At 40.0% G+C, this 14,753-nt stretch overlaps 1 protein-coding gene across 1 annotated transcript in view; it reads right to left on the bottom strand.

The window, feature by feature from the left end:
• Positions 1-14,753, bottom strand: part of Birc6 (baculoviral IAP repeat containing 6) — a 178,633-nt gene that overhangs the window by 114,559 nt on the left and 49,321 nt on the right. Inside the window, exons 9-12 of the mRNA XM_029531207.1 lie at positions 12,987-14,381; positions 6,965-7,114; positions 2,332-2,557; positions 413-573 (exon numbers count right to left, since the gene is read on the bottom strand). Of these exons, the coding sequence (XP_029387067.1) occupies positions 413-573; positions 2,332-2,557; positions 6,965-7,114; positions 12,987-14,381 (1,932 nt within the window). The remainder of the gene's footprint in view (positions 1-412; positions 574-2,331; positions 2,558-6,964; positions 7,115-12,986; positions 14,382-14,753) is intronic.

Here is a 14,753-nt window from a genome sequence, read left to right as displayed (position 1 = left end):
GGAGGGGAGGGGAGGGGAGGGGAGGGGAGGGGAGGGAAGTAATAAGACCTAATATCTAGTTCCTACCATGGAAAATTGCTATTATTTCTGGCATTACATAAAAGTCTAGCTTGACTGATTACTTTCAAATAATAATTTGCAAAACAGTTTCTCTTAAAATCAATTCTTCCTTTAAAAAGACAAAAAATAAAGCTGGCAGTCACACAAGTGGAACTAATGTCACTTCACAAAAGACATGATTAAACTAGTTACCATCATAAATTCTGCAAATTACTAAGTTACTGGAAAAATCTGAACTCTAAAAGGTCAACAACTCTGGCGAGCAGAGGAGTCAGTAGAACACCAGTCAAGCTCATGAAGAGACACGAAGCCCAGGACAAGGCCTTCCAGTAGTAGCTCTGGGCCCTCTTACCATTGGCTTTCCCTAGGCCTGGAGCTTTGTTCTTCAGCAGTGTCACTTGTATCTGGGGGACACTGGTGATGTTGGAGTTCAGAACGAATTTGAAGTCCACATGTCCAACCATACAGGCTTTAGGTAGAACCAATTCAAACACATGTTCATCCCAGCTGTTGCTGTCAGATAAAGTAAAAATGCTAAAGAAAAACACTTCCTTCATACACCAAAATATCATTAGCATTACATCACCCTTTCTACTCCTTGTTTTCTCAAGCAGGGTGTGGTGGTGCATAACTGTAAACACAGAACTCATGTGGAGGCCACGCTGGAATGCAGACTTCTAAACAAAACTGAAATACAAGGACACTGCCTCAAAAAAAAAAAGGGGGTGGGGGATTGGTGCTTGCTCATGGGATGGGCCTCAAGTTGTGCTGGTTGTTTGTTGGCCATTCCCTCTGCTCCATCCCCCGTGCCTGCATTTCTTATAGACACAATGAATTTTGGGTCAAAAGTGTTGTGGGTGGGTTGGTGTCCCTATCACTCCAATGGAATTCCTCCCACCAGACTATAGGAGGTAGCCTCTTCAGGTTCCATATCCCCAATGTAGTGAGATACAACTAAGGTCACCCTTACTGATTCTTGGGTACCTCCCTTATCCCAGGTCTCTGTCTTGTCCTAAAGATGCCCCCTGTCTCCCATCAGCTGCAGATTTCCATTCATTCTCATAGCATCTATCCATCTCTCCTGTCCCTCCTCACACCTGATCCTGAACAGCCCTTCCCCACTCTATCCAGCAGCTGACTCAGACAGATGCAGAACAGACACTAACTCTAGTACCAGGGCAGCTGATCTCCTCTTTTGGCCTCAATGGTCATACACACACATGAGGCATACATTCAAACAGATATACACATATGAATAAATAAAAATAAGCCCATTTTGTTTGTTTATTAAATGTGAAACTTGGGGCATTAATCTTACCTTAGCAATCTGTACCTGCCTTGAGATTTGTTCATAGCAAAGCCTTTGACATTCAAAAAGGGCTTCTATCATGTATCAATTACCTGAAGAATCCTGGGCTCCAACCAAGATCTATAAATGAGATCCTACAACCTTCAGTGTAAAACAAGAACTTCTTACTTCATCTCCTCTATTGCTACAAATTGTCCTCTCTCACATCAGAGGTTAAATATATCAAGAAATTCCATGCCCTTTACCTTTAAATTATATCCTGATTCCCACTACTCTTTTAATTTTCTCCATCATTATTACTGTCTTCTAAGGTACCATCAACAGTTCAACAACCAAACTGAAGGCTTTGCATGCACCAGGATCCTACCATCACCAGAATGCATAACCATAACCACCTGTTATCAGTCCCTAACAGAAGACTGAGGAGTAACCCTGTACTATGTATTGCCAAAGCTTTACTGTGCTCAAAGGCCTTTAACCCCTCACCTCCTACAACTTAGAAGCGGGACCTTACTTCCTACTACTAGTTCTCGCTACTACATTCACAACCCTCCAACAATAGCGGTTCTTACTCTAGAAAACGTATATGCTATGTCAGAGGCTTCATACTTGCAGTGCCCATGAATCAGAATCTCTATACAGAGCTTTCTACCGCTGCTCTCTCTTGTGTGGGTGTCGCAGCTCCTCCCACACTCTAGGGTAATCTAATCAGACCCGTCTGGGAACTATGACTATAGAATAGGGTGTACCTGTTCACTACTGTCTGTTACTAGTGTCTGAAACAGTGAGTCATCTCATATTATCCTACAAGTCAAAGCAATACAGGCATATCCAAAAATCAAATGACAAATACAAAGAGAAAGTTATTAATACTCCAATAGTAAGAGAAACAGTGAGAGAGCGAGAACCCCATGTTACTTCTAAGGAGAGTCTCAAGCTCCGGGGAGAAGCTGCACGCATACCTGTCGGGCTGCAGTTTCCACGTCCGGGTATGCTGAGCAGCATCTCCATGGTGCTGCTGGTGCAGATGCTGAGGGTGCCTTCGTTGCTGCTGTTCTTGCTGAACTTCTACCCAACATGGAGGAACAGTTGCTGAAAATCGTGGAGTCAGTGTTTCAAATCGAGTTAGTTCTACTAGAGACGTCAAGATTTCAAGTGTGAAAGGCTGGTCCACCAGTAAGTCAACTCCTTAACAGTAGTAAGTGCAGTGTTTGAAACAGAGTTAAAAAGAAAAAGAAAAGACATTATTTTAGTTCATTTTTTTTTCATCTATTCAAAATACAACACTGCCAAATGTATGGAAAAAAAAACGAATACAATAAACTAAGGAATCTTTATTCCATACTAAGTAGTACTGGATACAGGACAGCTCAGACTTAGTACTCCCAAATCCAGAAATCCTGTTAGAAAAAGGGTTAGAGAAACGGCTCAGTGGTTAAGAGCACTGAATGCTATTTGAAGGTCCTGAGTTCAATTCCCAGCAACCACATGGTATCTCACAACCATCTGTAACGAGATCTGATGCCCCCTTCTGGTGTGTATGAAGACACCTACAGTGTACTAAATAAATCTTTTTTTAAAAAAAAAAAGGACTATCCAGAGACTACCCCACCTGGGGAATCCATCCCATAATCAGCCACCAAATGCAGACACTATTGCATACGCCAGCAAGATTTTGCTCAAAGGACCATGATATAGCTATCTCTGTGAGGCTATGCCAATGCCTGGTATATATAGAAGTGGAATTCACAGTCGACTATTGAATGGAACACAGGGCCGCCAATGGAGGAGCTAGAGAAAGTTCCCAAGGAGCTGAAGGGGTCTACAACCCTATTGGTGAAACAGCAATATGAATTAACCAGTACCCCCAGAGCTCGTGTCTATAGCTGCATATGTAGCAGAGGATGGCCTAGTCGGCCATCATTGAGAAGAGAGGCCCCTTGGTCTAGCAAACTCTATATGCCCCAGTACAGGGGAACGCCAGGGCCAAGAAGTGGGAGTGAGTGGGTAGGGAAGCAGGGCAGGGGGAGGGTATAGGGGACTTTGGGATAGTATTTGAAATGTAAATGAAGAAAATATCTAATAAAAAAAAAAGAGAGAAAAAGAAATCTAAAAAAAAAGGGGGGGAATAATTGAGGACAATAAAGTCAATAGTACTAAAATACCAATTAGCACACTCAGATAAGTGGTTAATTTTGATAACATGTTATTTACAAAGCAAATGCAAGGTAGCAGCAATTACATAAGAAATGCCCTTTTGGAGCTGGAGAGATGGCTCAGCAGTTAAGAGCACTGACTATTCTTCCAGAGGTCTTGAGTTCAAATCCCAGCAAGCACATGGTGGCTCACAACCATCTGTAATGGCATCTGATGCTCTCTTTTGGAGTGCCTGAAGACAGCTATAGTATACTCATATAAATAAAAACAAATCTTTAAAAAAATTTAAAAAAAAAAGAAAGAAATGCCCTTTTATAATCATGTAAAACAGCCAAAGGCAATAAACACTTACAAAGAATTAACTATTCTTTCTCTTCTGTGATAAAGACATCCTCTAGACAAATGCCAGTAGTAAATAAGTATTGAAAATGACCATATTCTATGTTACTAATTCCTAAAATGAACTATATTATTAACTAGTGATCACCAAAACATTACTTCCTGTGTAAGAGAAAAACATCAAAATGTTGAACTATAAGATAAAGAATAAGTAACAACTTTAGATATTGCTCCTACTTAGCATGTGTTTTAACATTTTTTATAGGGAGATATTGGAATTTTACTGTGTAGGCAAAATTGGCAACAAACTCAAAATACTCCAGAGTCTGAGACTCTTTTTTTTTTTTTTAATAATCTAAAACCTTCTTCTTTTTTTTTTAAGATTTATTTATTATTATACATAAGTACACTGTAGCTAACTTCAGACAGACCAGAAGAGGGCACCAGATCTCATTGTGGGTGGTTGTGAGTCACCATGTCGTTGCTGGGATTTGAACTCAGGACCTCTGGAAGAGCAGTCAGTGCTCTTACCCGCTGAGCCATCTCGCCAGCCCGAGTCTGAGACTCTTGAGTGCAAGTATTAGACACATGCAACACTACAGCTAACTCTTAGAACACAGTTTTCACTGAAAATGTCTTAAGCTTCTTTTATTGACTATTTATGGCTTTTTAAAATGTTTATTAAGTATTCTGTTAAAATTTACTTCATTATATATTTATGTTTATGAATCTCTGCCTGCAAATAAACCATGTGTGTGCCTGGGAGCAGTGGAGGTTAGAAGAGGGGGTCAGATCTGGAACTGGAGTTACAGGGGGCTATGAGTCATGTATGGGTACTGGAAATCAAACCCGGGTTATCTACAAGAGCAATGAGTATTCTTAACCACTGAGCTAACTCTCCAGTCCTTTTCTTTTCTGTTTTCTGTTTGTTTTGTTTGTGAGACAAGATCTCACTACGTCCCCTTCGATAGCCTGGAATCCACACAGATCAACCAATCCATGCCTCTACCTCCAGAATACTGGGGTAAAATTTGTGCCACCAAGCCTTGCTTAAATTTCTTTTAAACATTAGGTTAAGAAGATGAACTGTGTCAGGAGGCAGAGACAGGTGGATTTTCAGAACCACAGAAGGAGTAACTGGACATGCAGAGGGAGAGGTACTAGGATGGGGTGTGGGTCAGTGAGAGGACTTCTCTCCTACACATAAAGCACTAGCTTTGGTCCCCAGCATGAGGGAGTAGGAGGAAACACGCAACGTACCGGATGAAGTGTGACAAAGGGAGAGAGACCACGAGATGTCAAGAACCTGAAACTGAATTATATACTTCATAACTCATTAAGTCAGGGCTGGAAAGAATGGTTCACTGGTTAAGAGCACTGGCTGTTCTTTGCAAGCAGAGCACCCAGGTTAGATTCCCAGGACCCACAGAAGGAGCTCACAACTGTCTGTAACTCCAGTGACAGGGAATCTAAGGTCCTCTTCTGGACTGTGCAGCATCAGATATGCATGTGGTGCTGGTGCACAGACATATATGCAGGTAATACATCATACACATAAAATAAATAAACATTTAAAAAATATTTGAAAAGAAATCCTGAAGTTTTCCTGAGCACGGTAGCATACACCTGTTATCCCATTGCTCAATGGGCAAGGCTAGGTGAGTATATGAATTGGAGGCTAGTCTGGTCTACACAGTTCGTCTCATGCTAGCCAGAGCTACATAATGAAACCTTTTTTATTTTTAAGAGTTTTATGAAAAAAAAAAGTCTGTATTTTTTGAGAAGCAGCCTATAATTGCTATATAGATGTCAACAAAGCAAAGAAGAGCTATTAAGCGGGAATTACATGCTACTGCTATGTTTTTTGTAAAATTAATTCTAAAACCACGAGAATATGGATGGGAACAAAAATAAGAGTAGCAAGCTGGACACTAGAGAACACCAGCCTGCCCTCTGTCAGGAGACCTAGGTGAAGTGAAAATTCAGCCCAGGTAATACGGGCAGACCTGTAACTGGAGTTTGGACATGGACAGTGTGATCAGCAAAAAACAACAAACACACACAATGTTATCCAGAGGTTAATAGATGGGGCAATGACAATGTAAATAAATCTCTGAAGTAAGAATGTCTCTGCCTAGCCGGGCATGGTGGCGCACGCCTTTAATCCCAGCACTCGGGAGGCAGAGACAGGCGGATTTCTGAGTTCGAGGCCAGCCTGGTCTACAGAGTGAGCTCCAGGACAGCCAGGGCTACACAGAGAAACCCTGTCTCGAAAACCAAAAAAAAAAAAGAAGAATGTCTCTTAGCTATTCAATTACATGTACTATTAAGACTATCAGTCCACTCCATTGAGTCTACACTTACTTACTATTCTCCCTTTTTATATGTATGTCCATGCCTTCTGTGAGTATATGCACCCGAGTGCAGCACGCTCGGAGACTAGAGGCATCAGATCTACTCCTAGGCAGAATTACAGACTGCTGAAGGCCAATGAACTATGGCACTCTGGGAGAGCAGCAAGTGTTCTTAACTGCTGAGCCTTTTCTCCAGCCCCAATGTCCCTTTGTTTCACATTGTATTCCTTAGTTAAACTAAAAGCTATGTATTGAGAGAAAAAGGCAGGCAAGATAAGATGGCTCTGAGCATAGAGCGCATACTACCAAACCCCAACAACCTGGATTCAGTCAGGACTCATGTAGTACAGAGAACCAGGTCCTACAAGTTGTTCTCTGACTTCCACAGAAGTGCTGTGGCGAGCATACAGACACAGACACAGACACACACACTGACACAAACACACACATAAATAAATACATAAATACATAAATAAAATGCAATTTATAAAAACATAAGAGAAATGATAGTTTTACTTCTTAAGCAGATCTCATAAATAGTGTGTAGTCTATGAAAATAATTTCTTTCTATATTAACTTTGTGTAACATTTTTCAGCTACCAGAAAGGTAATTATAAATAGTATAATAATAAGCCTGGTCAAAGAATGTCTTTCTAAGCCTAACAATGAAAAATTCATTATAAGAAACAAACAAACAAAAATACTACAAGGATATTTTTAATTATTTAAAAAAGTAGTATCTTACCTGAAATACCAGGACTTGAAGGATTTGATAAAGGTCTGGAACCTTCTAATGATGGTTCTATTCCTTTAGAAAGGGATCCATCTACCAGAATATCAGCTTCATCAATATCATCACAGGTTCCTCCAATTTGGAGAAAATGAAGCTCACCACCTATAGTATAGTAAAATTTCATCAACAAATACATATAGTTTTTAATTAAATGGAGTATTAGTTAAAATTCATAATTTGTTCTAATAATACTTGACATCCAGATAAAGAACACTACAGCAATTACCTGTGTCAAAAAAAATTTGGAAATTTAGTTGCAATGAGTTACAACCAATTAAGTAAAAAAATAGAATACAGTGATTTATCTTAAGACTACTAAAATGGCTGAGCGCATGCCTGTAATCCCAGCACTTGGGAGGCAGAGTTTGAATTTCCGAGTTCGAGGCCAGCCTGGTTGACAAAGTGAGTTCCAGAACAGCCAGACTACACGGAGAAACCCTGCCTCAAACAACCAAGACTACTAAAATGGTTCAGTGTTTAAAAGCACATCTTCATGCAAAGGACCTGGCTTCAATTTCTACCACATACATGATGGCTCACACCATTTGTAACTCCAATCCCAGGGGGATCTTACAGTTTTATGTGCCCCCCCAAGGCACAAGCACATGCACAAACAACACATGAAAGCAAAACACTCATACACATCTGTTAAAAGGTATTTATTCTCACCCTCTTTACATCATATAACACAGTAGTTTGGTACCTTTAATTTATCTAAACTTTACCAAAAGCCTTTAGGAAGACATGGTCTGTTGTACTGTGATCACCTTACAGATGAGGGCACTAACACAGAAGCTATATATATATATTAAGATCCATAGTCCAATCTCTTAATTCCAGGAGTAAGAAAAATAACCATAAAAATGTTTTGATGTGCTCACAATGGAATTTTTTACAAAGCAAATCAAATTTCTAATTTTCACACCTGTCACATAAAAACTTACAGCAAACTCAGCAAGTATGTGAGACTAAAACCAAAACTCCATGATTACAAATGATGTTCCATTGTAGTTACACTTCCAAAAGAGAATATATATATATATGTGTGTGTGTGTGTGTGTGCAAAATATATATTATGTATATATAAACTTTAATAGTCATATAGCTTATAGAGAGCATATGACACAGAGCTTTTCATATATATTTATATGACTGTAAAGCTATAAAACTTACAGACAACCAAAGTGAGGTAAATCATGAGAACCAGGTAACTCACTGCCACTTCCTAAGGAAATGTGACCTACAGAACTTTGAGAGTTAAAAAGTGTTAGCTTTGCTGTGGGGTGGTGGCACATGCCTTTAATCTCAGCACTTGGGAGGCAGAAGCAGGTGGATTTCTGAGTTCGAGGCCAGCCTGGTCTACAAAGTGAGTTCCAGGACAGCCATGACTATACAGAGAAACCCTGTCTGGAAAAAACAAAAAACAAAAAACAAAACAAAACAAAACAAAACAAAAAACAAAAAAGTGTTAACTTCAAGTGAGATACCAATAAGCCATTTTACTTAAGGTTACAGTCCTGTGTAGAACAAGCAAAGCACTAAAGACCAGCATCTATCAGAATTGCAAGTAGCAAGACAAGTACCAAACAAAGGCTGGACAATGTCTACCCACATAACCCTCAGCTCTTTCACACAAGGTCAGCAACAACCAGAGAGGCCCCAAGTCAAGCTCCACGTCAATGCAAAAATGACTTGAAGAATTGCATTAGAAAATAAAGGCAGAGAAACAGACAGGACCTTACTGCATAAAGTTGTAAGACACAAAATCTGAATGAACAGTAAGGTGTGCTGACACAGACAGTAAGAGACAAGCCTTCCTCCAAACCCCTTACAGAAACAAAGCCATCCTATTTAAACTCAGGAGGGAGGGGTGCCATCCCACAGTCAAAACCCTAACCCATAATTGTTCCTGTCTGAAAGAAATGCAGGGATGGAAATGGAGAGGAGCCTGAGGAAAAGAAGGTCCAGCGACAGGCCCAAAGTAGAATTCAGCTCAAGGGGACGTTCCAAGGCCTGACACTATTACTGAACCAATGGAGCACTCACAAAAAGGGACCTAGCATGACTGCACAGCTGAAAGAGTCAGATGTAGATATTTACACCCAACCAATGGACAGAAGCTGCTGACCCCTGTAGTTGAATTAGGGAAAGGCCGGAAGAAGCTGAGGAGGAGGGTGACCCTATAGGAGGACCAGCAGTCTCAATTAACCTGACCCCTAATATCTCTCAAACACTAGACCACCAACCAGGCAGCATACACCAGCTGATATGAGGCCCCCAACACACATACAACAGAAGATTGTCTTGACTCAGTGAGAGAAGATGCAAACTCTTAAGAGACCTGAGGTCCGGGTCTAGGTTTAGTCAGAGAAGATGCACTTAACTCTCAAAAGAGACTGGAGGCCCCAGGAAGTTTAGAAATCTGGTTGGGTGGGGGCATGAAGGGTGGGGAGGAGGTATGGGATGTAGAACAGTCAGAGGGTGGACGGGGTGGGGGTGTGGTTGATGAAATCTGGAGTGTTAAATACATACATACATACATACATTCATACATACATACATACATACATACATACATACATACAAACTAACAAACAAAAAAGTAGGGTGGAAGTTTCTCAGGAAACTTTCACTGCAGATGAACCATATATTCCAGGATTCTACTACAGGGTAAACTTTCAAAGGGCACCACTGTGTCAGAGAAACATTTGCACATCCAAGTTCACAGAAGTGCTGAATTCACAACAGACAGCATAAGTGCCCTTAAACTAATAAATGAAAAGAAAAACTTGACACAAGTATATAATGTAATACTACTTAGCCATAAAAAACAATGAAACGCTGTCATTTACAATAACATGAGCAGAATTAGAGATCATTATGTTAAGCAAAATAAATCAGAAAAGTACCTCAATGAAGTGACTCCTATGAAATGTAAAAAAGCTGATCTCATGTAAGTTCACAGCAGAATGGCAGTTACAGGGGCCAGGGTCAAGGAAGAGGGAAATGTAGAATGGTTTATCAATGCACACTACTAATACAGCAGCAAGTAGCTCTGGGATAACTACTATACACTGCACATAACAACATACATTAACATGTCAAAAAGCCAGTAGAAAGGACTTGAAAGTTTTTTCCACAAAGGCATGATGAGTGAGAAGATAAATGCACTTAACATGATTTAAACATTACTCAAAAATATTACTTAATATATAAATCTCTATTATTCAATACCCAGATATATTAAATATGAATAACAAATAATGCTTCTAGCTTTTGTTCATGTTACAATTATTTTTAATAATAATTTTTAGAGCTAAAGAAATGGCAAAGTCCATAAAGAGTAGAGTCTGGATCCCCAGAACTCGGGTAAACATCAAAAGGTATGATGAAAGTCTGAGACGGGACACGTGGCACAAGCTGGCTACTAGAATAGCTGATCAAAACCTGGACACAACTGAGAAACCCTGCCTCAATGGAACTGGAGCATTAGAGAAAGACTCTCAATGTCAGCCCTGAACTGCATGCACAAGCTTACACATAGGGAAAATATTTGTCTGAGCTCTCCAGATGTTGGTGTTCATGACATACCTGAAATCCCAGCATTGAAGAGAGTTCAAGGACAGCCAGGAAAATCAACTATCACAAGAGACTGCTTCTTGGTAATCCTACTGTCCAAACTCTAAGAATATATAAATCTACTTTCAAATTCTCATCAAAAAAAAAAGTGAAATAATTAAACCCTAATTGCAATCTATACATATTAGGATCCTACAAGTATGTGTCCTAGGCCAAATTACTGAAGCACCATTTTGGGCAATTTATGGCAATATGGCAACTTCTCAGATCCTCCATACTGAATACTACAGGGAATTCATTTTAAGATTCTTCAGCTTTTGTTATACTCTGACAATGCAGTATACACAGTTTAAAAGACTCCTGACAGGGCTAGAGAGTTGGCTCAGTGGTTAAGAGCACTTACTGCTCTTCCAGAGGCCCCGAGTTCAAATCCCAGCAATCACATGTAATGGAATCTGATGCCCTCTTCTGGTGTGTCTGAAGACAGCTTCGGTATACTTATATATAATAAATAAATAAATCTTTAAAAAAAAAAAAAAAAAAGACTCTTGACAACACACTGAGCAGAATGCCTTTCTGCCATTCATTAGCCCTGTGATTAGTTACTGAACTCTCCTTCACTTAAGTTTACTGATCTGCAAAATGGGCTCTACAAAAAGCATATGCACTGTAAAATTGGTATGATCACTAGTACATATCATCGTAAGTTAAAATTCCCTGGAACGTTCTAGTTCTTAAAAGAGCTACTCTCAAGTCTCATGTGTCCTTCAAAGTTTTATCTTTCTGAAATTATGCTGAATGTTCCTATTTTGTATCTATTTACTATTATTTTAATGTAATTTGAAGATCTTTTTCCCTCTTTCTGGGAATTAAACTAGATGTAGCTCAAATTTGTAATCTGTAGCTACTACCCTTTTTGGCTAGGCCCTAGGAATGTACTTAACAAAATGCTCAGCTTAAAACTATCAGAGGCACAGACAGAGACTTGAGTAGCTTTTCTTTTCTTTTTTTTTTTTTTTAAAGATTTATTTATTAATTATATGTAAGTACACTGTAGCTATCTTCAGACACACCAGAAGTGGGCATCAGATCTCATTACAGATGGTTGTGAGCCACCATGTGGTTGCTGGGATCTGAACTCAGGACCTCCGGAAGAGCAGTCAGTGCTCTTAACCACTGAGCCATCCCTCCAGCCCCTTGAGTAGCTTTTCTTAAATCCTTATAGTCAACTCTTCCTTACAGTAATCTAGGCTTCAAGAATTGTTTGGCCCTATAATTCCAACTAAACTATCGATAGCAAAGAGTATTTGTTATGACTCAAAATGCCAGTAATATTTGTGAAAATCTATAGTGCACTTATTTGATTTATACAAATATATATATATATATATATATATATATATATATATAAAATGTGTGTGTGTGTGTGTGTGTGTATATATATATGGGGAAATAGTGCACAGTATCCAAAGGGGTCTCAAGTGTTTCAAAACTAATTTTTATTAGCCAAAGCTTATAAGAAAAGAAGACCAGCTGGGCAGAGGCAGGTCTACAGAGTGAGTTCCAGGACAGGCAGGGCTACATAGAGAAACCCTGTCTCGGAAAAAAAAAGAAAGAAAAGAAAAGAAAAGAAAAGAAAAGAAGACCAAATAACTTCTTATCTTACAAAACTAAAGACTATTTGCTAAGTTGTTTGTTCCAGAAATAATCTATGCCAGAAAATTTATAAAAATTATTTGATTATAAAAAGCCTAAGCAATAGACTATAGGAGCTAAGGTAGAAAAAAACACATCTCTAAGTGAACTATGAGGGCCTTTGCACATAGGTGTAGCAGTAGGGGGGCTCCCTGACAACATACTCACACACCCTTGCTTTGTAGCTACCATGACAGGAATTCCCTAACTTTTTATATGTGCCCAGCTGTGACAAACGAACATCTCTGAAACCATGTGCCCAATAAGTCCTTCCTCCCTCAGCAGCTCATGTCTGTGTGCTCTCCTATCAACACACACGGGCCCTCTTACCCAAGTCGCTAAGGAAACTAGGTCCAGAAATGTAGGTAGTCAGTATTCACAAAGTACCAGGGTACTTGAAATTAAGCAAAGCTCTATCTTGCTACACAATTCAGGCTGGCCTCAAACTCGTGACCCTAGAGTTTCACCGTCCTAAGTAAACGTTTATACTCAGCTGAGAAGACACTTTCTGAGGACTTACTGAACTAATTACAATAGATTTCTTGCCTAGGGAAGTTTAAAAAATAAGTTTAAAGGCATTAAAAACAGTATTATCTAGAAAGAAAAACTAACTCTTACATGGATCTAAAATTCACACCAGATAATGTACATAGACAGATGCCACCGAAGGTTTCTCAGAAGAATCAAGCAAGCAGCTCACCTTTGGTGCAAGCACACAGCCTGTCTGTGCCTGAGCAGTAAATGACAGAAACAAATGTATCCTGTTCTTCAGTGCCCTCCTTTTTGGGAGGCTCCACTTTGGCCAAAATTTCGAAGTTTGAAAGGTCTAATACTTTTACGTATCCTCCCTGAGTGGTTACTACCAGGTGTCCAAGAGTAGAAATGTCAGACTTTTTTTCTTTTTCAATCCCATTCTTTGCAGCCAACTGCATTTCCTCAGCAGGTTCTTCACAGTCATCTTCTCGATTATCCAGTATATCTGGTGGAAGCAAAATGAGCGAGGTAATTGTGTCCTGGGGATCTTTGATATGTTGGATTTTCACTGGCTCCTCTTCTAAAGTCACTATTCGAGTGGTATAATTCATCTTGTAAAGAACTAAATATCCACCGCTAACATTCCTCTGCTCCGGCTGAGTGATCAGAGGAGCTGGCACGTCTGCTGGTGACTCAGGTTGGATCACACTGATATTTGCGCCATTCACTACAGCAAGATTGGATTCCAGATCACCTTTACGTCTATTACATAGTGCAGAGTTTAATTTATTTAAATTATTCAAGGCCTCCACTTGATTTATTGCACTCAATGATTCCACAGAGCATGTCCGCAGTCCTACCAACAAATGAATTCCATCAGCACAAGGAGTTATAGAGTCTATACAAAGAGTCTCCTCCTCTGCAAACTTTGGTAGCCTCAAGCACTGCACCAAAGTCCCAGGCTTGGGGAACACAGAGTTCCACTTCTCAGAGTCTGGCGAAGTGAGGCTGGCGGCTGCATCTGCAAACTGCTGCATGTAAGTCACAGGCGGATCCTGTAACAACAGCTGCTCCTGGTTCTCCAGCTCCATCTCAATAATCTGTGGGACTGTAAAACCATCATCGTGCAAACTTTTACTCATGATATTGTTCATCTGTGAAAAGATTTTTCCTGCTTTCTCATCAGATTCTTTGATACTATACAGAAGCAACACAGGTAAAGTCCTCCTGACCAGAGGAGAATTCAGTTCTGAATTTGTGCAGGATTCATTGTCAGTTGACCCTTGTTCTGATATACTTTCGCCCTGAGTTCTGCTTAAACCATCCAGTGACCTGTGAGAATTACTACTAATGGGTGAGGCAGCGGGAGACTTATATGTTAATAACCCTCCAGCCAATAAACACGGGAAGGGAATGTTGTGCTGTTCCTGGTGCTTTTCCTTTGTCTTTTCACTCTTAGAGTTCGTTAAGGAGGGGTTCGCCCCAAGTTCTTCAAGATCCTTAACAGTATCTTCAAGCACATTAGCCACAATCTCCCACTGCAGTTTTTCTGGCTGCTGGAGAATGCTGAGAGCTGTTATATCAAGGCTTACTTCCATGGCGTCCTTCTGTGATGTGTGCCCTTTGAAAAGAGAAATATAGCACATTATATTCAGCAGCTGTGGTCATGTAAATCACTATCAGTACTTCAGTGAGGTTTTTCCTAGTTCATCTGACCTATGTATTACTAAATACTAGAGCTCAAAGGATTTCATGGCCAGCAGGATTGATCAGCAGGTAAAGGCTCTTGCCCTGACGCCCGACTCAGCTTGAGGATCACTGGAAACAACGAGGTAGAAGAATGAAGCTACTTCCTGCAAGCTATCCCGCTGGCCTTCATGTGCCAATACATACATGCATACACAAAAATTAACTGATTTTTTTTGTTTTGTTTTGTTTTTTGTTTTTTTCGAGACAGGGTTTCTCTGTGTAGCCCTGGCTGTCCTGGAACTCA

This window comes from Mus pahari, chromosome 18 (genome assembly GCF_900095145.1).
Source record: "Mus pahari chromosome 18, PAHARI_EIJ_v1.1, whole genome shotgun sequence".
NCBI classification, from domain to species: Eukaryota; Metazoa; Chordata; class Mammalia; order Rodentia; family Muridae; genus Mus; species Mus pahari.
Note: the sequence above shows the minus strand (reverse complement) of the source record. Positions and strands in the feature narration are given on the sequence as shown.